Source organism: Apostichopus japonicus, chromosome 23 (genome assembly GCF_037975245.1).
Source record: "Apostichopus japonicus isolate 1M-3 chromosome 23, ASM3797524v1, whole genome shotgun sequence".
NCBI classification, from domain to species: domain Eukaryota; kingdom Metazoa; phylum Echinodermata; class Holothuroidea; order Aspidochirotida; family Stichopodidae; genus Apostichopus; species Apostichopus japonicus.
The window spans coordinates 2,448,678-2,473,688 of record NC_092583.1 but is presented as its reverse complement, the minus strand read 5'-3'; the positions used below and the strand labels follow the sequence as shown (position 1 = coordinate 2,473,688).

General features: G+C 35.9%; 2 protein-coding genes across 7 annotated transcripts in view; one reads left to right on the top strand and one right to left on the bottom strand.

Annotated features, from left to right (window-relative positions):
* Positions 1-4,873, top strand: part of LOC139964936 (alsin-like) — a 49,218-nt gene extending 44,345 nt beyond the window's left edge. For all 6 annotated transcript variants that reach the window (XM_071967027.1, XM_071967028.1, XM_071967026.1 and 3 more), the window contains one exon: positions 616-4,873. In XM_071967027.1, the coding sequence (XP_071823128.1) occupies positions 616-757 (142 nt within the window). In that variant the 3' untranslated portion in view covers positions 758-4,873. The remainder of the gene's footprint in view (positions 1-615) is intronic.
* On the bottom strand, positions 2,170-23,551 carry LOC139964937 (krev interaction trapped protein 1-like). Its single transcript, XM_071967030.1, has 16 exons — positions 23,228-23,551; positions 21,834-22,042; positions 20,896-21,032; positions 19,402-19,536; positions 18,531-18,593; positions 17,491-17,584; positions 16,828-16,935; positions 15,964-16,062; positions 15,540-15,603; positions 14,913-15,064; positions 14,287-14,403; positions 12,719-12,768; positions 11,988-12,117; positions 11,463-11,627; positions 10,564-10,689; positions 2,170-9,717 (listed from the first exon to the last, which is right to left on the bottom strand). Exons 2-16 carry the CDS (start codon positions 22,029-22,031, stop codon positions 9,568-9,570), a joined length of 1,788 nt encoding a protein of 595 aa, XP_071823131.1. The 5' UTR covers positions 22,032-22,042; positions 23,228-23,551; the 3' UTR covers positions 2,170-9,567.
* Between the last annotated feature and the right edge of the window lie 1,460 nt (positions 23,552-25,011).

Genomic DNA, 25,011 nt, shown 5'->3' with positions numbered 1-25,011 from the left:
AACACTGTTTCTACCAGTGCATGTTGCATTTCTATACCACTTTAAGTTTTTTTCACAAATGCACTATGAAAACATGAAAAGAGTTTTGAATTAAAGGAGGCTGACCACCTATAGTCTCATGCACAAAATGTAGATCATCTCCACAGAGATGAGGTCATATCCTCAGATGAGGTCATATCCTCAGATGAAGTAATCTTCTCAGATGTAACACAAAACCTATAGAGGTATTTATTATTTTTATAGTCTCAGAGAAAATATTGTTTAAAATGTATAATAACTTAATCAAGGACAAGAAGTTTTTAGTTTCATCTCGTGTTGCTGTGTTGTGAAAATTAAGTAATAAGTTTTATTTGTAACATTTAAGATAAATATTCACTATTAGGCCTAAAGTAAGGGCCAGAAATTATCGTTGATTTGACTTTTAAAGGAGGTTTTTAGATACCTGACGTTGAACAGGTAACAACGGGAGTAGCTACAAAACATCCCTTTTCCTTTTTTGTTGGACTCTATGGACAACATATGAATAATACTTTTCAGCTGAAAATTTTCCTTCAAAATACCCCCCCCCCCCAAAATTGGAAAAGCTGATGGTGTATATATATATTTTTTCTTCAGAATCCCTCACCTGGGATCGGAGATCCAGTTCATAGAGGATTTAATGGATCCAGGGATCATCCATGGCCGTCTAGGGATACTTATGACTACCCTCAAAGCTTGCTATATACAGATATGTAATGAAAACCTCAAGGCCTTGTAAGTTACAGCCCATGTATAAATACAAACATTTGTTTGTATTTTGTGAAGTAATAGTGTGGAATGTTCGGCTGAAGTTAATATCTTTGCTGGTGGAATTTTGATTTGCTTAAAGGGAAGTGAAGGGTTTGACAATTCCATAGGCCATTCGGTTATTTCAAAATCACCCATGAATCAGTGGTAAGAACAAAGCAAAGCCTGTTGTTCTGTCTCTTAAACACTCACAAAATATATGTTATAGTTTGCAGCTTAGAATTCAAACTTGTTACACCCTGTTATGATGTTATCAAAAATATTTGGTAATTTTCAAAAAATGTCACATGTTGGTTGAGGGCTGCCTACATGTAATAGTATATATCTGGTTGACTTCAGACTCTTTTGGTACCATTGTAAATAATGGTATACTTTTCCTGTCTTGCGATAATATCTCTTTGTCGCCATAGAAAACAGCACTATTCTTGTCTCTGATTGGTTGGATGGCAGGGATGAGGATATGTCAACCAATGGTAATTCACCACTGAGAAACTTGCAGAATTTTTCTTTGCATGTAATTTATATACATCTGGACTCAAATTGTATGACAATTCAAGGGTTTCTGATTCAGGAAGGGCAAGGAACAAATAATCTGAGATGGCCTACGCTCATCACATCCATTAAAAAAGAAGAACTTATTTCAAATAAATGTTTGTAATGTTTTTATTGCTAGATGTTGCCATAAACCGGATTCTTCTCACCTTCATCTTGCTGTACAAACATGTACTGACTATGTCTCTCAAGCCAGTTTGGGATAATTTCCTATTAATGCTAATACCACTGTATACTGTACTCTCATTTTATGCTTCAAACCACTCATTCTAACAGTATGAACAGTTCCTAACCGTCATCTGACAAACATGATATTCATACTGCTGGTACTGTCAGTATGAACAGTTCCTAACCGTTATCTGACAAATATGATATTCATACTGCTCGTACTGACAGTATGAACAGTTCCTAACCGTTATCTGACAAACATGATATTCATACTGCTCGTACTGTCAGTACGAGTGCTTTGAAGCGAGACCCTAAAGTACAGTACAGAAAAAAAATTGTCCCAACTGGGTGATGGCTTTTGAATGAATTTTCTTCATCAACCCTAAGTTTCTAAAATTTGAATCAAAATCCTTGATGGGGAATAAAAAAATAATAATAATAATATTTGCATGAAACTGAATTCTTGGAGACTGTTGCATCTCATTAGTGGAAATACTGTTAAGAATTCAGTTATTTGCATGCTTTGTGATAAAAATAAGTAGATGTGTGTAAAGATTGTTGGCAAGTTTTATTATTTCAGAACGGAAAATTGAAAAATAAGCGTAAAAAACAGGTATAATGGAAGCAGTGTAAGTTTTATCAGCCTGGACTGTTTTATATATAATAAAACCTTCACAGTACTTGATTAACATTAGAGATTCATGTCTATGCACATGATGTACGCAGAAAACTTAAAGCATCATTTTGCGTTTGGTCGCTCTTTTCTACTTTTTTGACATGTCCATCAAGTTTTTTATGGAACTCCCTGGTACAACTGCCATATAGACTGTACACAAATCAAGAATGGTGTTGTATTACGTATTGGTCAATGACGTTCGTTGCGTTTAAATATTCATATTATAGGCAAGGTTTATTGGGATCCCAACAGAAAATATCTTGGAGAAAAACAAAGTTGAAAGTTGCAAATATATCAACTTTTATGCCATTATTTGAAGTAAGATTTAAATAGATAAGCTAGTTATGTACTGTATGTCGTTATGGCATAGTGGAGTCAGTGAGGTTGAGAAAAATCATAGAATTTAAAGGACGCAAAATGCTGCTTTAAAGGAGAGCTCAACGTTGTTAGAAAGATGTCAACTTTATACAGAAATCTTTCAGATCCTGTCAGTACTTTAAATAAAAAAATAAAAAAATTATAGTCTTAGTATTTCATATAGACGTCACAGTCCAAATACTTGATACAGACTTCACATCTCAGTACTTGATATAGAACGTTCACAGTTGGCACACTCGATACAGACTGCACAATTCATATATCGATTCTAAAGTGCAGGTACCTGATATGGGTTTCACAGTCCAGCTACCAACGATATCTGGGCATAATCTTTGGAGGTTAAAAACTCCACAGACAGTACTTTTACAGACATTTGTTTTAACTGCTATTTTTCCTTGATACTAAGATTGGAGGCAAAGCTGACAGACTTCTACTACATTGGGAGGGTGTAACATATAATGTTTATTTAGTACCTTAGAGATTGTGTTATATGGTGTTTCGTTAGTAGTTCTACAAGCCAATCATTAATTTACTTTTCGCTGGGTAGCCTTGCAGTGGCATGACTTCTAGGGGGAGGGGGTGGGATAGGCCACAAATATTTGTTCCCCCCCCACCAGGAAAGAATTGGGCACACCCTATAAAGAAAAGAAGTCTAGCTATGCCCCTGTAGCATTATATTTTCACAAAGCTTTAATATCGGTGTTTGTTTTATTCACATTTTTTGTTTTCTTATTTGTGTCTTACAAAATGTTTGTCAACAGAATTGGTGCAATATTATTTCATTCCTTTCTTTCTCAGTTTTAACTGTTGACTATTTCATCTTTGTCCCGTTGTATCGTCGTCACAAAGTAAAAACTTAGAAGGATGTTTTTGCTTTCAGTGGTATATTCTGTAAAACTAATCTTTCTATTAATCAAATTTATGGGCAGTAATACTTAATGGTTAATACTACCAACTTTGTAGCTCTTTCTCAACAGATTCATAAATAACTTTCTGGTTCTTGCATGGTAAATGTTGTCTGTGAAGAAGAAAACTCTAAAAATGTCTATATTTGTCATGGTGATGTGGTTGAATGTAAATTTAAAATTGCAAAAATTATAATTAGTAAGGTCATCATTATGTTAAACTGTATTCTAACTATAATAATTCTGGGTATGTGAAGAAGAGTAAGGAACAGAAATGGTATGTGTGAAGGATGTTTTGTTGTTGTTGTTGTTGACAATAATGTTGCCTCAAAACAGTCAAGGGTATGAAGCCAGAAAGAAAAAGCGAGGTTTGTTTTCTCACAATAATACAAAATTGTATTTTAACAAATTGAATAATTCTGTGATATTCCGTCTTGTGACTTTAAAGGTAAGGAAATGTAAGTGAAGAAAGTATGAAGATAGAAACAGGATATGTCAAAATTTTATGTCCAAAGGTTCTGAAAATGTGCTGAAAATGTTAAAAAAACTGGAAAAAAATAAGTCTACTTTGATATGAATTGTAAGCAGCAAGCCACTCGGCTTGCCTCGATATGGAAATGTTGCTGGTTATCATTTTAAGATATCTGATTTTGGTTCTTAGAAATGTCTCATTGTGTGACAAGAGTATCAGAAATGAAAAGGCTTAATTAAATCCTTCAGAGTCACCTGGAATTTATGGTTATCAAGATTACAGTCAAACAGAACAGGAGATGAAACTTTCCTAGGTTCTCATGCAGAACCTTTTCGGGAGCCTAAATGACCCAACGAAGAAGTGTGCGGTTTTATGTGTAAATGGTTTAATAGGCGCATTCATTTCTCATTACTTAATTGTATACTTTTATTGTATGCTAAAGTGAAGAGGAGATAGACCAGCCTTGTATTATTTTGTTCCCATGGAATCCATATTTACTCCAGGCCTGGAAACCAATCGACCGTGTAGCACTGCTTGGTGGATATTACATTGCGAGTGCTTCGTGTTGTTATATCTGTAAGGGCAGACTGGGTCTGTTTTTTTTATTGTGTTCCATAGAATCATATTCATTCCAGGCCTGGATGAAATAATTTTTCCAGGCCTCGATAACAAGTCTTGATAACAAGTCGTGATAACAAGTCTTGATAACAAGTCTTGACATATAATACTGTTTGGTAGACATCCAGTTACATGTATGAAATATCAAGCCACTGAACATCACAGTGTTCTATGTGTGGCCATTCTAAATGCTAATATACTTAGTGCATTAGTATATGTATGGAAGGTGAATAACTAAATGTGCAGAAATGAAATAGTTAAATGTGTGTTTGTATGCTGTGTGCAATCCTTAATAAAAAGCTTATTGAAGACAGCTTATCATTTTGGTATTTTAAATTATTTATCTTATTGTTGTCGTAGTTAGTATCAGATAATTCAAGAAACACTCATATGGATGTCTGTCTGTTTTGGCTGCTTTGAGATACTCTTGTGGCATGGGTCCGTAAAAACTTTTGGGGCCACGACCCACCTTTTTACCTTAAAGAATTGGCCAGGTAAAAATTTCTTTTTGATATGTTAAAGAGGAACATAATATAAGCATTCTAGTGAAATTTGCATTCCACTCCTATGTACCGTTTTTGAGATATTGACAGTTGAAGTTGCCACCCTTCGTACCAAAAGTGAACTTGGAGCAAACAGGTGTGACGTCATTGTTGCACTTTTGGTAGAATATCAGATAACTTCAACTCAATATCTCAAAAACGGTACATAGGAATTGAATGCAAATTTCACTAGAATGCTTAGATTATGTTACTCTGTAACATATCAAAAAAGTTTTACCTGGACTATTCTTTTAAGGACCGACTTACGACCCACTAGACCCTCACCCCTCAGAATCAATGATCAGAAGTAATACTCCAAAGGTTCCATCAATTAGTTACTCCCAACCCTCACCCCACCCCTCCAAAAAAACAAAAACAAAAAAAAACAAGGACAAAAATATGGTTGATTTTGAGATCAATTTTTAATAGTTTAAAAATCAATGAATACAGATTTTGTTAAAAAATAATTTAGTGTCTTCAAAACAGACGTACATTTATGCCTCTACAGATTTACATACCTATGATACAAAAATATGTACACTTCAAGATGCTTGCACACGATCAAACTGAGTATGAAGATCACCACTACCGATTTAGCAGTATTTAATAGGAAGGCAGAGCTTGACTACTACGTTCAACTGTGCAGAGAAGAGCAAATATTCATCACACTAAAATTAACAAAAGTATCCATGGATTTAAGAAGTGAGAGTAATTTCACACTTCCCTAATATGCACCAATCAGAGACTTTTAGCCACCGAGCTGTACCGACGATATATAACTTCCTCCGTGGGAAAGCACAAACTAATCCACGTAAAAAATTTCAAATGATTATTGTTTTTTATCCCTCCCCCCCCCTCCCGCCGATTCTATATCAAAACTGGAAGCATTCATATCAGAATAGTTCTTCAACCACATGAAGACAACCGGCATGAATAAAACAAGTCGATTTCTCTTCCACCTCTAAAATTCTGTTATTACCAAGGCAACTGCCACTACTGAATGGTGCCTTATTAGAAATATCAACTATGAATTTTGTATTATTCAGCAACTACATGGATACTTTCAAAAAGCACAAAAACAATTAACAATAAATGCAACTCAAATGACCATGAATCAGAACCTACAAAAACCCATCATCCCCTCTTTGTGAGAGCACCATACAATTTACAGAACCTTAGACAGGCTGTGATGCTAACACTAAACCAGATAACAATTCACACACACACATCAAATTAAAGAAAGGGTCGGTTTGGCTAATAAATACTACATTTCTCGCATGATCGGACTAACCCTTTCTCTTAGCAAACACAATTCGAAAACAAAAAACAAGGATATTATAAAACAAATCTAGTTGGAAATGAATGAAATTTGAACCAATCCCATTCTAGTCATGAATTTCTTTGCTTCCTTTTTCTCAAATTCTTTACATATATAATCTCCTCCTAACCATTTGTTCATGCCATCCCTGAAGCCAGGGTTTACAAATACCTTTTAACTGAGTTTCTCATAGTTCTGAACGACTGGGCTTCCAAGATTTTTGCCTTGGAAAACAGTATACTTCCAAGATGTTCATTTTTAAATTCTGGAGATAATTTCTTTTATAATACATAAAGAAAAATGGAATCTGCTGCTTCCACAAGAAAATGTGAACCTTATTTTTTATTCTAAACTGAGAACTAATTATTGTAATTGACAGAGCATGTCCTTTTAGATCACCTGTATTACCTTCAGAGTTTAATTTGCTAAAAAAAAATTGAAAGTTAGAAGTCCTTTAACTTTTACCCGTCCTCCAAATTATTCTCGAGAGTTGATAAATGTTCAATTTGACCATACAATATTCAGAGAGGGTAAACACTTCTGAGGAGACAGTCAAATACTGAACATTTTGAATGTAGTGACCATTTATCTGAGTTGCTAGCATAATCTGAAGCAGTATTGATGAATATTCATGAGCTTCTATAGCTGCTCAGCCAGTTGGTACAATTTTCTAATGCTAATACCTCTCTAAACTGTACTCCAATATCATGCTCTCAAAGCACTGGTATTGACAGTATAAACAGTTCCTAACCTTGATCTGATAGAAACATGATATTCATACTGCTCGTACTGACAATACGAGTGCTCTGAAGCGGTACATAACACTACAGTATAAAAACAATTGTCCCAACTGGGTGAGCTGCGAGTGGTCACATGTCCACATAACTATATAATAATCTTAAAATGATAAGAAAATTACTGACTTCTTTTAATTTATATATATGAACAAAAAACATGACAATCGTCTGATTAATAACACTGCACCATAATACTACCAAAGGCTATGTTTTTGTTTGCAACAAGTTTACAGAATTGAGAAGAGCACCTCCATTTATAAATTTAAAGAAAAGAGATTGAAATGTGAAGAAAGAGTGTAGAGGGCAGTACAACATATGGAAAAAAAAAAGTTTTCTTTATATAGATCTGCGATAACAATTCTCTGTTTATAGTTGTGTTTACATGTATGGAATGTTACAAACGGAAAGTGTATAGAACTTTAGCAAGTACAATATAATCCCACAAAATGTCATAAAATCAGATTTTTTTTTCCCTTCTTTCTTAGCCCAGACATCAAAAGTAAGACATTTTTGCCTAGGGGTGATTTATAGCTTTGGCCCTCGGAAAGAGACCATATCATGTTTCGCAGAGTCGCTTCATTAAAAAAGGATTGGACATATGTAACTTACATTAATCTCACTTTAGTCACAGCGCCATCTCAACTGAGAAAAAACATCTCACCAATTTTTTTCCCCCGGTCTTTTTGTTCTGGATAATGGGTGAATGTGTTTAAGACTTGATGCAACTTGACTTGTCTTATTTCTTAACAATAACTTATATATATATTTGTATGTCCCAATAATAGAGTCTTGCTGGAACCCCCCTCCCCTCTCTCCCACCCCAGAAAAAAAATGAAAGAAGATACAAAAGCTATGATGTAGTCATTTGAATCTTCCCGTAACCCTAAATGCCCCTCCCACTTCTCCATGTGGGTTCTTACTAAATATTACAGTAGTACGTTTCCCCTTTAACTCACAAATGATGCTTTTGCACCCGTACTCATTATTTCTTTTAATATACTTTTACTTAATCTGAATGTTATCCCAAATATTACAAAGTGAATTTGTACAAATATAATTCTTCAGTCATAGAAAGAAAATGTATATACCTCACACACCTACCATGTATGACTTTTTACCACAAATTATGTTTTCTCCAAAATGTCACATTTTTAAAGAAAAGGTGAAAAACATATGAAAAGTTAAACATTCCACTTCATCAGCTATGCCCTTCTTTGTTATCATATATGATGGCTTAAATAATCCTTCGTGACCTACAATTAATGCCTCTTTAAATCACACCATTGTCTCTGCCATCCATTCACCTCATCTATTCGCTTTTACATTTTGGTCCTTGCAACACTCCATGGATTAGAAATAAAATGTCCATCTGAATAAGATTTACTTTAACTGGGCCAAACAGCCACGCATGGGGGTGCGGGGATAGTCGATTATTCCCTCGTAATAATTTATAACGGACAAGATTTACCTGAAAACCTCAAGATGGTTGTTATGTTCTATAACTGTGGTCTGCAGACTTAAGGCCCAAGACACAGGTCCTTCCATGAGGAATGAGGCTCCAGACCTCCACCGACCAGATTGGTAACGAGAAAATAAGCTCATCGACTCCAGTCGACAAGCTCCATGAACTAGATAACGTTTTTTGACATCTGGATCTGGATCTTTTGACCCACCCATAGCTTTGTGGACCGTCGTTGTAGAGTGATAAACAGGACAGCTAACAGCCGTCTGGTCAGAGATGACTTCTAGAGATGAGATATACTCCTCCCTGAGGGGTACCTATATCACCCCCCCCCCCCGCAAATAAATATAAACCCCTTATATAATTACACTTATCCCTGAATGTGCAACATCTTACTTTCAAGACTGATGGAGCTGTAACCAAATCATCTTTTATGTCTTCTCCCTTTGCCTCTCAATTGTACACGATGTGAGCGACACAGAGACAGGGTCCTCTCTATTCTACATTCTCCAACGATTTGAAAGACTTGTGTTTATATAATAATAAGAACCGTTGTCGTAGTTACCGATACAAATTGCCACAGACTCAGATCAGCATATACATATACAAGTCTTTTTATGGTCCTATAGCTGTCTGTGTCACAGTTTCAAGAGTTGTGTACCCCACGCTGCACATCCGGGCAACCGACGACAGGTTTGCTCGTTAAAATCTGTCTTCCTCTGTCATTCCGTGAGTGACTTCCTTCTCTGACATCGTATCTACGGTAACGGTCAAAATTCTTTACTGCCACACTGCCTGAATTTTGGTCAATCTCTTCAGCAATGAAGATTTCAACAAGTCGTTTTTTTTTTCCTTTTCTTTTTTTCATAATGAGTCTCTGAACCCTCGCAGTTTTACCTTCTTTCACTCCTGTGGTGGGTTATATGTGAGTTCCTAGCAGCTGGCTTGGGTAGTGTATGTCTGGTCGTACCAGACGTCGACGGTTGATCCTCCATGAACTGACGTCCCGAGAGTTTGTTGGCTAAGTTACATATCACTGCGGCCTGGATTTGTCAAAGAAAACGAAAAACACGAAATTGGGTGAGCAAAAAAAGTAAAGAAAAGAAATTGCAGAACGAACGAAAGTAAGGAACGGGAGTTAAAGGTGATAAAAAAACAATTTTTTTTTTTTTTTTTAAATTAATTTTTTTTTTTTTTTTAAAAGAGGATAAAGAAACATCCATACAAGGAACAGAAAATTAATCTGGAACATCAGGACTGAATGGTGTGTACAACTAATTTGTAATTACGTTGTGATGTTACGTTGCATTTCAATGATCTTTCTTAAAGGATGACCAAGGTGCAAATATAAATTTTGATCCGTTAAAGACGGTTACGAAACAGAGCTGAAGTTCATCCGGTTTTGTCAAGAGGAAACTGTTAGAATTTATCGCTTGTTAAATGCTGCTGTAATAATAGTTTTGATTTTATGCTGCTTATTCTACCATAGAGAATTGATCTTGTATTGTTCACAGTACAAATAGCAACAACATTGTATTGGTTACTACATAATAGCATATAACAGCATTAACAATGCAAATACTATGGATTTATAAAATACCAATAGTTCAATGTTGTTGAACTGGTGACAATAAATTATCCCCACCAATAATATTCCTCTGATAAATGCAAAGAAAATATAAATATCACTTGGAGAGGCAGGTAATGGGATCCTTGCAGGATCTTCCTCCGGGGTGAGCCAAAGGTGATCCTGCTAGGATATACAAAAACAGTCAGTCCCTCATTAGTTTTTTTTTTCTACCTACACGGGCATTTCGAGGTCGATAAACAAGTATGTTTTATCAAAAGTTTAAACTCTCTTTTCGAAACGTAAAAGAAAAACTTCTCACTTGTTTGGTCTTGACCTGGACCGCCTTATCTGTCGAACCGTTGTGTATGGTTAATTTTAACATCGATTGCTGTGGTATGTGTTCCCAAGATATGCCCAGTTTGTACCCTACACTCATGGTGATCTCCTGTAAAACACAAACAAAAATAAAAGAAGAATTTCTCAATATAGTTCGGAAGAATAGTTTGGGAAAAATATTTGGTTTGAGAAAAAATGAATATTTTATTATCTAGATCAATATTCGACTGAATACATATGTCAAAATATTGCAAATGAAATCTTGAAAAGGAATAGCCTGGGTTCATTTGCCTCGTGAAAGAGGAACAGGGAAAGATGAGGGCAGCACGCACTTACAGAACTTTAACCGGAAGAAACGTGAGAATAGTTGTGCACCATGAGATAAACCGATGGGGAAAAATTCTTCTCAGAAAATTATACAAATGAAGAAACTTTGTACTCGGGGAGAAAAATGGGAGACATGAAGTGCTTGCACTTGGGAGACGAACCAAAGATGAGATATTTTGTTCTCGGGGAGAAAAATGTAAAGAAGAGGAAATATTTTATGCTGGGAGTAAAATGAAAAGATGACAAAAAAAAGGAAGAAAAGTTGAGTGATGGTGACAGTAGTATAAAAAAATGTGAGCCAAAAAAATATACTGAAGGAATAAAACAATAAATTTGAAATTTGTAAGCTGGAAGAAAAATATATAGATGAAGGAAAATTTGTACTTGAGGAGAAGATTAGGCAGGGAAGAGAGAGTATGTGGTCATGAAACACCCCCCCCCCCAAAAAAAAAAAATGGGAAAGATTTTACGCACAGGAGGAAGCAAATGACCGGGGATACAATGGGCTCAGGTGAAAACAAAAACTAAAATAAAGATGGTAGGTGTTTATCTTACTTTATTCACTGCTTTTATGAGGTGCAGGCCTCGACTGTTGACTCCAATGAATACGGCAGATGAGCTTTGATCTGCGGACGTCCTCAGATCGGCTGACCCAAAGAAAAATGCGGATCCATAGATCGCACACTCTCTACATAGCTCTAGGTACCTCTTTTGTAATTTCTGTATGAAAAAAAAAATATGAGATGGGTTTTAGTACCAGCAATGCATCTTGTTGCATTATCACCTAGACTAGTAGCAACAATATGGTAATCCCTCCCCACTCTGTGTCCTCCCCCCCCATTTTGGCACCCTCTCCCCCACCCACTTTCTCATCCAATCATATATAGGTAGTTTCTTAAGGTTAGCTTCACAACAACACTCTTTACTTTAAATTATGGAAAGCCCATGACATTAGTTAGTTTCCACAGATTATGCACTGTGGTTGGAGGTTCTTTCGGAAAATCTAAAAGGATTTTATGAAGTATGGACGTTTTTTTTATTATTATAATTCCATTTTATCATCTAAACAAAACTACTTACCAGAGCATCTCTTGGTCCCTGCTGTGTCACCCTCTTGTGCTCTGTGATTATTTTCTGAGGCCAGTTGTTACTGGCACCTCCCCCTCTTTCCAACTTGACCGCTGGGAGGAAATGCCTCAGATTTACGTTACTGTAAGGAAATCAAAAATAACAAACGTCTAAATATGTTTTCGGTAGAGCTCAAGATTATATTCCTACACTCTCATTAACCTTTGTCATTTTTTTTGGACATTGTGTGTGTGTGTTGGGGGTGCGAGGGGGGAGCAGGGGGAGGGGGGAATAAAATGAGTGATGGATCTGCATAGAAAATGGGGCTTTCTGTCATGTTCTCTGAGGATATAAGATTCATAATCGTGTGACACTTCCTTTAAAATTAAGAGGTAACTGCTATGAGCTATGAAGAGTGTTGGCTCCCCCCTCCCCCCCAAAGCTGTATCCTTTCACGTGGGTATTAGTTCAACCCCGGCAAGGCCTGTGGCCATTGTCGTATACGTACTATCAGCTAAACTTTGAGAGCTAAGAAGAAGGTGGGCTTCTGCTCAAGCTTTTATAACTTCACATGGTTATCGGTCCAATCGTGGCAAGGAACCTAGGTCATTATGGTACACCCGAAACTACTAGCTAGATTCTGTGGGCTGTGACGTGACAGGCCTGACAGGCAACTAGACTGCGAAAACATGGGCTCTCTACATCAGAGAAGAATTCAAGATAGGAAGAGGAGAAACACTTACTTTAAGAACCCGTGCTTCTGTTTCTTGGCATCGTAGTCTCCATAGACAATCTGATAAGGGATACAGGTATTAATAAATGAAATTATGACAACTGATATATCATAAAAGAGAAGAAAACATTAAAATAATGAAACACATGTACGGTTCAATGGAACACCTGCTTAACAATTTACATCATACAGTTGTTGTTCCATTGCTAACATTTAACCAAGAGAAGGCATCAGACAGTAGATACAGTTTTAGGTTAGGATTACTTAATATGTATATATCCTTGCTAGAGTGACATTACATAACACATACCTGCAGAAATATATCCTTGCTAGAGTGAATTACATAACACATACCTGCATGGATATATATCCCTGCTAGAGTGACATTACATAACACATACCTGCACATATACATCCCTGCTAGAATGACATTATATAACACATACCTGCAGAAATATATCCTTGCTACAGTGACATTACATAACACATACCTGTACATATATATCCTTGCTAGAATGACATTACATAACACATACCTGCATGCATATGTATCCTTGTTAGAGTGACATTACACAACACATACCTGCAGAAATATATATCCTTGCTAGCGTGATATTACATAACACATACCTGCATGTATATCCCTGCTAGAGTGATATTATATAACACATACCTGCACATATACATCCCTGCTAGAGTGACATTACATAACACATACCTGCACATATACATCCCTGCTAGAATGACATTACATAACACATACCTGCATGCATATGTATCCTTGTTAGAGTGACATTACACAACACATACCTGCAGAAATATATATCCTTGCTAGCGTGATATTACATAACACATACCTGCATGTATATCCCTGCTAGAGTGATATTATATAACACATACCTGCACATATACATCCCTGCTAGAGTGACATTACATAACACATACCTGCACATATACATCCCTGCTAGAATGACATTACATAACACATACCTGCATGCATATATATCCTTGCTAGAGTGACATTACATAACACATACTTGCATGTATATATATATATATATATATATATATATATATATATATATATATATCCTTGCTAGAGTGACATTACATAACACATACCTGCACACACATATCCATGCTAGAGTGACATTAAATAACAAACACCTGTACATATACATCCTTGCTAGAGTGAGAGTACATAACACATACCTGCACATATACATCCCTGCTAGAGTGACATTACATTACACATACCTGCACATATACATCCCTGCTAGAGTGACATTACATTACACATACCTGTACATATACATCCCTGCTAGAGTGACATTACATAACACATACCTGCACATATACATCTATGCTAGAGTGACATTAAATAACAAACACCTGTACATATACATCCTTGCTAGAGTGACAGTACATAACACATACCTGCACATATACATCCCTGCTAGAGTGACATTACATAACACATACCTGTAAATAGACATCCCTACTAGAGTGACATTCAATAACATATACCTGCACATATATCCCTAGAAGATATATATATATATATCAAATAACACCTACCTGCATGTATATCCCAGCGAGTCCGAGTGCTTCTTCATCCGAGCACGGGTACATTCCCTTCAAGACGTTCAGATGACATTCGTTAAAAAGCAATTCGATTGCATGTGGATCTTTGATCTGCCAAAAACCAAAAGAAGCAAACTTTGCTGTACACACACATCTCTACTCTTACAACAAAACAATGTTATAACTGAAACTTTCACCTGTAAGAATAGGGATACAAATCTGAATCCCCAACAAGGAAAAATGAGTTTTTCTCCTGAAAACTTCCAAAAATCTGATTTGAATATATCAAATAGTGTTTCCTGTTTTTTTTCTCTATGTTTTACTACTATTTACACATTTCTTTCTCTGTTTTTGCCCCTAATTTACCAATTTGTCAACCAAACACTTTAATAACATAGCAAACTATGTAACTACAACAAAGTTTAATATATTGACTAACAATTGATTAAAGATATTGAGAGTATAGAAATATGCTTAAAAAACTCAAATAAATAAGTGTCTTTTCAGCCATCAAAATAAAATACAGCCAAAACTGTCCCCCTTGCCCCATCCCCCCACCCCCCCTGGAGAAAAAAAAGAGAGCAGAAAAATCAGGATGATATGTGATATAAATAGAGTACCGTTTTCTCATCAGTGACCGACAAGAGTGCATCTCTCCTTAGAAACAACAGAGGGTGCTCTGATGAAGGATTGTAATTGGTCAGCTGCTCAATAATGGTTTCCCATTGTTTTAGATGTAGTACTGGTTTATGTTCACGTCTCATTTGTAAATCTGTCAGGAAGAATAAAGAAGTAGTGATACAAAAACTAACATGTAATTTTTTAAAGGTTTTTTAGTTATTAATACAGCCTTTTACTTTTTCCCATCTCATCTATTCACGAGTATTATATACAAATGTTATATGATTTTTATTTTCAGTTTCAGTTAACAACATTGATAGACCTTTATTATGCAATCTCAATATAATATATGAATTATTTATTAAAATACCAAAAGTAGTTTCCTAATTGAATAATAATGGCCGATATTAACAAATCTTATTATACTTCAATCAGACCCAATTTGAACTATATTGAACAGCTTTACTGTAGGAGCACAGTACAACCAGTTAACACAACGAAACATTTAACAGTGGCGCCCTTTTGGAAAGCGGTTACTCTCCCACAATGAGTTATGAAGACAACCTTACATACACAGGTAATCTAACAACAACGACGGTGACATGAACATTTTTTAAGAGACTTACGTAGATTCTGAGATGAAATCCATATTGCAAATACATTGTTACAGCCTTTGGGCAGCTGTAGTTGCTAAAATGAAAGAGACAGAAAAGGATGAATTTTTCCATGTAAAATGCTAACATTAATGTAAATACCTATACCGAGTAACATTCAAGAGAAGGCTACATACAAGGCTACATACTCGAAAATACAACATTTTGCACACAAATGTTGATAGAAAGAAAAATGAGACTTCTGGAACTTGATAAAACTTGAATAAAAAGTTCTCCATTCTTACTGTAATTTCTACCAACAGTATGAAATTTCCTCTTTTCCATAAACGTAAAATAAAAATAATATATATAGATATATGTAAATATTCTTAAAATGACAATATCTTTTTTTTACTCTGAATCATGAAACAGATAAAATGAATGTTAAGCTTCTTACTGCCATAAGGTCTTCTACAGTTGTGTTGCTACCTCGATAAAGCTTAAGTTCTACATGTGAACTGTCTAAGTCCATGAAATGTATTTCAATCTTTGGCGGCTGTTGTTGAAAAGAAAAACAAAAATTAGTATGTTGTATCAAAACTCACATACAATTTGACAACTAAAATGGAGGAACTCCACGTTAAGAAAAAATATTCCTACGAAGTGTGCTTGATGACTCGTTGCGTTCATATTTTGACCTCAGGTGACCTTTGAACTCCATTCACTTTAATACACAGAGGGATCACCACACTCCCAGAGAATTTTCATACAAGGTACAGTATCCTTCTAGAGTTGCTGCGCTCACAGAAATTTAGCTCTTTAACTCTAGTCACTTCAAGTGACCTTTGACCACAACCAAACACAATAAGGATCATGAATTTACTTTAAGGACACAAAAAAAAAAAATCACAGAATTTTGCAAAAATTTCGGTATAGGCTCCAGTTTGTGTATGCTAGAGTGTGTTAGGATAATAGTTTTTGTCCCGAGGTAGAAAAGAAATCACAGATATTTCGCGAATTCACAGAAAAAGCTCATGCCTGTACTAATGATAACATTTTGGAATAAACCCAAAATGTACACAGGAAAATGTATCTATTATTATATGATCTATTTTTTTGGAATTTTGCGAAAGAGGTTGACTAAGTTACGTCTTTCAACATCGAGTTGATAGTCGTCAGGACATTCATGTGTTCGTGTGGTCTGATCATCGCTTCCGAGAGGGGGGTCGTGGTTCAGTTCTCATGATAGATTCTAGTGTTATGATTCTAACATTTTGGGGGACTTCTGCTCTTAAATTAAAAGAAAAAACGTGTGACTTACTGGTTTTTTGGCAGCGTCTTTGAGTACTTTAGCTGTTTCCTCTTTATATCTGGCTTTTGAGTCTTCACAGAGCTGCAAGGCATTCTTTCCTTCTCTGGTGGTTGCGTACTGTCGTAAAAACAAGACAGGAGCAGGGATATTAATCCCTATAAACCTCAACGAGGTAGTGAAACCATGGCATCAAAAGGACAACATGGTTCCCAACTTCCCACACTTTCTTGAAAATAAAAATTCCATGACATTTTTTGCAGATGAAGAAAATTCAAAATATTCCATACCCTTTTTTCATAGACTATGAGATTTGGTAAAGTCAAGTAAAATTGTTATTATTTTTTCTTCATCAAAACAGCATTTCTTTAAAAACATGATTCTATCTTGCAATCAGTAAAGAATGATACAAAATTGAAGGCTATACCCTCTGTGAAGAAGGGTGGGGGAAGGGGGGTGGGGGGATGTTACTATCACAAAGATTATCGACAAAGGATGTTGGTGCCAGGGTAGTTCTCGCACTACAGAACAGCAATAAAACCTTTGTTGATTTTTTTTTAATTAACTAACAGCCTAACACTAAAACAGAAAACTCTTCTCAATGCATTTGTGATTATAACCTACTGTCATTGACAGAATGAGCTGAATGGGGCGAAAAAAGAGATATTTACTTACCTTGTCCGTATCGGGGTGCTCCACTAAGAGTTTGACGATTTCGTGAAATCCTTTGGAGGCGGCAAAATGCAACGGGACGGAGCCTCCTTCGTTTCTAACATGAGAGAAGAGAAATATTAAATATGAATTCATATTTGGGATTATCGAAATATGTAGCCTAAGTAAGAAAGGATAACATAACGTACGGTAGGACCGTAAAACGGCTAGTAAACTGACATGAAGCGATATGAATCCAGATGGTGATTATTAGCAGTAACGCAGTTCTGAGATCTAACCATGTAATATACTAACCCCTCCCCCCAATTCTGAGATCTAACCATGTAACCCTCCCCCCCCCCATTTCCCAGCCTGTGGGTGACATTATAAATCCCAGACAAAACAATCGAAACAAATAGTTTGATCAACTCTCGACCCCTTACATCGAGACTGTCACCGTGAGATCAGGACGATGTTAGGTCAAGTGAGTACCATGATTCCCCTCGGAAAGGAATAGATACACCATGGGGAATATTAAAGAAATTACAGTAGAGCCACACAGAGAGCTAGTCATATATATATTACACCAAAGTATAAAGATAAGTAGTGCTAGCACAGCACCCCAAAAGAAGCCCTAACGAATGAATCAGTATTGACCCCAAATGTTTAGACTGCTACTAATTGCTAGACGTTTCGAAGGTACTTTCCCCGGTGCATTTGCGAATCTCCAAGTTTTACTCCTAGGCATTGAGGCATGTTAAAATTAGACAATTTAATTTATCAACGAGGAAATAGTCTTAAAATTGGTCGTTGAAATTGGAGAACGAGTAACAGTTATTCGACTTTCTGGCATATTTTAGTCCAATACTGATGACCATTTTCATGAATGAGGACCATTGACATAGTATATAACCTATATATTATAAATGAGAATTACAAAATTGTCAGATTTTTCAAGATCCAACTGATTATCTCAATTAAGCCTTCCACTCCTTTTTTTCCAGAATGCTTAACGTTACATGATACAAGAATTCCTTTATACATACAGCTTTTACAGTACTTACTCAATGTTTGGAGAACAAATTTTACTTTCCAGTATAACCCTAACAGCACCGATGTGACCGTTCCTGCAAATGAATTAAACCAAACTGTCAGTTTACGCCTAGATTTATGATAACTGCGTTTTGTGAATAAAACTAATAAATGAAAAACATTTGAACTCAAGTCCCAATTTTAAGAACATTCAACATTATTTGTAGTGAGCTGTAAACATGTTGTTTGATGCAAATGAAAATTCTTATGCTATCCCAATGAGTTTCTCTGTTGCATCTGAGGAACTGATCAAATGGTCTCTGTATTATTAAAGCAGTCCAGCCACTGCCATTGATGAGTTCTCAGATGCTTAAATATTGACTGCAGCAATGAATGTCACTATATTTACCAAAATGAATAAATATGGATCTTTTTGTATCTATTAGTTTGTATATTAACTTATGTTAAAATGATTTCAACATATAACAAAAAAAATTAGGAATGTTCTGTTCTCATATAATGTTCTCATTTAATGTAACGTTTTCATGTTTTGGTCAGTGTATGGAGTAGGTACATTCTTACAGTATTACAGCATAATGGATTGGTAACTAAACTTACTGTGGTCTACAAGATCAATTGTGAACCTTGCCCCTGATGTGATGGAAGCATTACTGACATGTATATATATATGGCAATGGTACAAGTCTGCCAACAATCATCAATGCAATGGCATACGAACCAATAGGAATAACATGAAAGTCCCTGTACCCAAACAATAATGCACAATTCATATTACAGACTTTCAGCATAATGTAATATGGTACCCCTTACAAGAAACAACACAAAAGAAAGAGACAAGGAGAAAGGAATGCCCATTGAAAAACAAAATTGAATGTTACCTACCAACAAGCATAATGTAACGGAACCCATGAGAATGTGTCGCACTGGTCGGGAGCATAACCCATGTCCAACAGATGTTGTATGTTTTCCTCGTGTCCCTCCCAGGCTGCACTGTGAAGTGGATGTTGGTCGATCCAGCTATATGAAACAAAGCAAAATTGATATGGTATAGGTTTAAGAACACTATTTTGTAAAATACTTTTATCGATACTGTCCAGGGAATAGTATCAAAGTAAGGGGAGGGAGGGGGGTGGGGGCATGTTACCATCACAAAGATTATCGACGAAGGATGTTGGTATCACGGTAGTTCTCTCACTACAGAACAGCTAATAAAACTTTTGTTGAATTTGTTTTATTAATTAAAAATGATCAACTGTCTAAAAAAAAACAAAAAGATGAAAATAGTTGCCTACTCTCTAAATACTGCCTACTATCACACTTTTAATTTCTCTTTTGAGATTATTTCTTTCTTTCTGTGTTGTGTTCTTTGTAATTTTTTCCTGTAAACCTAAGCTGTTCTAAAACTGCAAGTGTCAAGACGGTTTGCATTTCCCTTTCAAACGATATATGCAGTAAGCTTTTTTCTTCCTTGAAATTGTTAGTTTGTTAGTGTAGTTTACTAAGGTAGCATGATACTATTTAAATCACAACAACGATGGCTACATTTTCAAAACAGATGTTAAAACATAGTCTACCGTTCAATGTTAGCATAATTAGCATTTGCATTCCCAGCCGACTTTTCATATCACACTTTGCAATCAAGTTGCCAAGTTATTGACTGGTAAGTTTTTTAAGCGGATACATATTTACTCAAGGCAAAATGGTATCCTCGGTTTAACTGAGTGAATATGTTGTGCAGTCAAAGGTGGTTTTGAAATTGTTAATAATGCACTGTGTCAAAAGTGGACACTGCAAGGGGCTGCAGCATACTGCAACCAAGTTGCATACAGTAGGACATTGTATGTTGCGCTATGTGGTTTCCTACAATATACACCACTGTTCTGCAGAGATTAAAGGGTGTGAAGACTTGTGCACAAAGAAACGTCTCATGCCGGTAATCTGACCTACTTTCTAATGAGATGTAACAGAAGTGTTAGACACAACCATCTATCCCAGAAAATACACACACACAGCTTGCTACCATCGATAATTAGACACTAGTGTACAGTCGATACATACAGCTACGGTCAATACCCACAACACAGTGTACAGAGCAGCGTGGACATCTCAGGTCTAGATAACAGATAACAAGGTACCACATTTCATTAATGTCTGCATTTTGTAGCGACAAGAAGAAAACGTCATTTGCAAGCAAGGGAAAGTTAACTGTTTCAGAGGGCGGCACGCGGTTTGGGGCGAGTCTTCAATGCCTTTAATCTCTGATGTTTGATAAATTGTTTCAGCCTAGCTGCAGTTAATCTTGCAGCTGCTGCAGGCTTTTCTTTTTGGCACACGTAGTGATTAAATGTAAAAATAAATAGCTGCGTTAATACTCACTGAGATTCAGGGTTGTTGATTAAATATATTGGTGGACAGTCTCCCGTAGAAGACTGCATCTTATTGTAGTCTGGTTTGCCGACTCCAAAAAATGGATTTATCACCACTCTATCCACTTTAATGAAAGTGTTAAAACTCTGCATATTGATAAAAAAAAAAGTGATATCGGAATATGTCACAAATATGCTGCAGGAGTGATAAAAATCAAATGGATGATAGTTAATTAATTTAAAAGGTTGTCAACTGAGAGAAAGAGAAAGATTATTAATTAACCTTTTATCTGAGAGATTTATAACGATACAGAGTCCAAGTGGTGACCACAGCAAACCAGTTTCGATGAACTTATATAATAACTAATCTTAATATATCCAAAGTTTACTTTGACAGAATTTGCAGATAAAATTCTGGGACAGTTTGATTTGTCCGACAATGCTTTAACGTAAAGTGTTTCACAAACAATTGTTTCCAAATTCACCCCGGTATTAGTCAAAATAAAATAATGCAATAGATCACACGATGACACCCTGTTAAAGGTTTTTCCAAACATGTATGAAGGTTCATCGCCAAGTAATTTATGTTTATATTTGATTCAATCTTGAACATTTTGTGCTCCTCACAAATTTCATACCGTTTTAAATCATATACCAAGACACATTCAAAGTTTCTACTTTGTATCACTATTTTTCAATTTGAGTTTATAAAGTCAGGATACAAACTCATATTGAATATATTTTAGCTTCAAAGCGCATCAAAACCTTTCACCGCCACAGAAAGCTGCTTTCATTCCAATATAAACTAAATATTCTAGTCCCTTTTTGGAACATCCTTGAAACCCTAACCCTAGGGTTAGGCTAACTCTAACAATAGGATTAAAACCTAAGGGGTGACCCGTACAATCCCGCTATCGTAATTTTACGTTAATCTATCCGAACACTTACGGAATCATTCAGACGCATATCCGACTGAAAGAAGGGGTTTAATATAGTCCGGTCACTGTGCTCCAGTCCCTCCATTCTCCGCATGGCCTCTAACGGCGACGTTCGGTAGACAGCTGAATGCACCTCTGTGATGTAGGCGGGATTGGTGACTTGGCCGAGCACACTGCTCGGTGACAGCGGTCCTCGACTTCTAGCCATGACTGGTTAGTCTGTAATTTACCGACATGAAATGAAATATTGCTGATCAACAATTCCATAACATATTTCAACGTTGGTATCATCTTAGCCCAGCTCAACATAAATCTGTCTGGGTGTAACTTATCCTTCATTGACTAAACTTGAAGGTAAATGAAATTTGCACCAAAAACTAACTTGACAGGCTTTTTCGAAAAGAGCAACTTCATGTGAAATAAGTGGCCTTATGAATTTTGCAATGGTTAAAAATTAATGCTTGGACTCTACATAATTCTGATATATTACTGAGAGGTTGGTTGGAATTCACAAAATTTTCTGATTTTGATTTTCTGACTTATGCAAATTTCTGTGCAATATTGATATGAAACGTTGAGTTTTCTGTGCATGTCCACTTCTTCCTTGCCAAGTTTTTTATTTGTTTACAGTCTGGTTAAAATCTAACTTTAAACATGCTATAGGAGAGCATGAAGAAAACTTTGGCTAGAATAGGATTTGAACTAGTGACCTATAGAGTTACAGTTAACATTTGTTAATGTGTATCTCCTATGCTATGCAAATTGACAAAGCAATAAAGGAGGCATATATGCTTGCTTCAAGTTCCCTTTTTGGAACAACATGTAATTCAACCAGCAATACAGAAAAACTGCATGAGGGAATTATACAAGTTTCCGGGACCATATTGGAAAGAAGTCTGCTATATACAGACTTCTCTGTGTTATCCCTACACCCTGTATTGTATTTTAACTTTGGTGTTAAAAAATAGAAATCACTGGATAGTAAGATAAGTTCCTCTTTAACAGGAAAAGTTAATTAATCTCTAACCAATACTAAGCTTTAAAATAAGCATATAACCCTTCAGTGTACCACGAAGGTTAAGCAATTTCATTACTGAAGTTGTAGGCTTATTTTAAAAATACCTTGTTATATACCTAGGGCCAAGGCCTCCCAGGTCCAGTCAAATCAGCTGCCTTATTTCGTATAGTACTTAGTAGTCGAATTGACAACAATACGTAGCCAACTTAGGCTAGCATAGTTGCGCAGTGCGGCTGTCGCGAAACTAGTGCAACACAGAGAAGAACGTAAGTTGTAATATACTAACAGCACTACGACAATGAAACCAAATTTCGATTACCTATATCTACTTACGATCTTGGTTATACTCGATGAAATCATATGCAATACACTCATAAAATTCTTACTTTTGTATTTATTGGTGCGACATATCCCTAAAGGTTCTACTCGTTGATTTTTAGAGGTACTCCACCCACTTTTTCAACATTCCCTGTTGCTTCGCCAGCTACTTTCTTTAAACTTGCTAAAGTCGTTTAATTTGTTTTCGTCAGTATTGGACTTCGTCTCAAAGGGTCAGACTTTGGTTTGTCTCCATGCCTCTATAGTATGCTTATGCCCACAAACGATACATTCAATATGAATAGGAAGGAAAATGTTTCACGCCCCAGTGATATATGTGAGTTGTAAGAATCTTGCTAGGGGTGTGGTATAATTTCCTCCTTTTCGAACAAAAGCACAGGGCGGGAGAGAGAGAATCAATATTACCCGCAGCTTTCATGTATACATACTAGTCACGGTTGTGTCATGCATGACTCACCAAATACATCAACTGAATGCATTTAGGAACGAGGAACATCAACAGAAATATAGTGTTCTGTGAACCAGGTGTCAGATATGAAACCATTTGCTGCGGAACTGCTTAGCATGCAGAAAACGCACAATGCCTTGCCCGGTATTTCTTAGATACAAACTATCAGTGGTCCCTGTACAGTAGTCGTAAAATAATTAACTAATCTCAAAATGTATGTATATATATATATATGTATCTCTTTCGAGATCCGGCTTTATGAATCACAAATGACTTAGAGTTGGTTAGAATCATGTTTGATCTCTAGAGTAAGGCAAAATGTGTCACCAGAAAACAGAACTAGTATTGTTCGATACAGGTGACAAACGCCTACAGTGGAATTACGACCTTCCCTTACCGATTTCGAACCTCTGGACATACAATCAGCGTCCATAGCCTAGTGGTTAGGGTGTCGCATATAAAGCGGGAGGTCCGGGTTCGAATCCCGGTGGAGGCTGGAAGGTGGTTTTTCACTGATCTGGATTTCCAAGTCATTACGTTTTCAATTATATATATGTATATTTTCATTTATATATATATATATATATATAATATATATATATATATGTATATATAATTGAAAACGTAATGACTTGGAAATCCAGATCAGTGTATATATATATATATATATATATATATATATATATATATATATATATATATATATATAATTTTCATGTCGTTTCATACTCGTTAACGTCACCAACTGAAGAGGAAACTGTATCACGTGTTCGATCCTACCCAGCTTATCTGTTCATTTCTGAACTCAACTACGTCAAGTATTTCAGCCAAAAATAGAACAATAGAAAGTAAATTAAAACAATTGCTTTGTTAATAGTGTAAAAAGCTGTATTCAATTAGTGATGAATGACGAAATTATATACTTCACAATCGAAACAATACTAATTTACTTCAACAAAGAATCTCTTTTTCTGGTATTCCTATCTTGCTTGTACCAATATACAAGTTTGATGACGACAGAATAGACGTTAAAGTTATGCTCTATTTGATAACAACCTTCGAGGAAATTTTCCTCCCTGAGATATTCAGTCATCTTGTGTGTTCCTTAAAAATTTTTAAATTTTTAAAAATAAAATGAGAACAATTTGGAGAGTAAAGACCTCCAGGAAAGTACGTTTCGAGAACTACTAGCAATTATAGCATTCTATAATTTGGGGCCTAATCCTTTAAAAGGTTCTATAAATGTTCCACTCATGAATATGGTAGAGATCAAAAGTTAATGCAGATCGCAGCTTTGTTTTTGCCATCTAAGCAGGCTCGTAGTTGGGGGGGGGGGGAGATATTTTTAGCTATTGGAACAGTTAAACTATCCGAACATGATCA

Coding starts and splice junctions, on each gene's coding strand:
- LOC139964937 (XM_071967030.1), bottom strand. CDS start 22,031: ATGGCTAGAAGTCGAGGACCGCTGTCACCGAGCAGTGTGCTCGGCCAA. Junction 14,404..14,912: donor CGGTCACTGATGAGAAAACG/GTACTCTATTTA, acceptor GGTTTTTGGCAG/ATCAAAGATCCACATGCAAT. Junction 12,118..12,718: donor CAGAAGCACGGGTTCTTAAA/GTAAGTGTTTCT, acceptor ATTTCCTTACAG/TAACGTAAATCTGAGGCATT.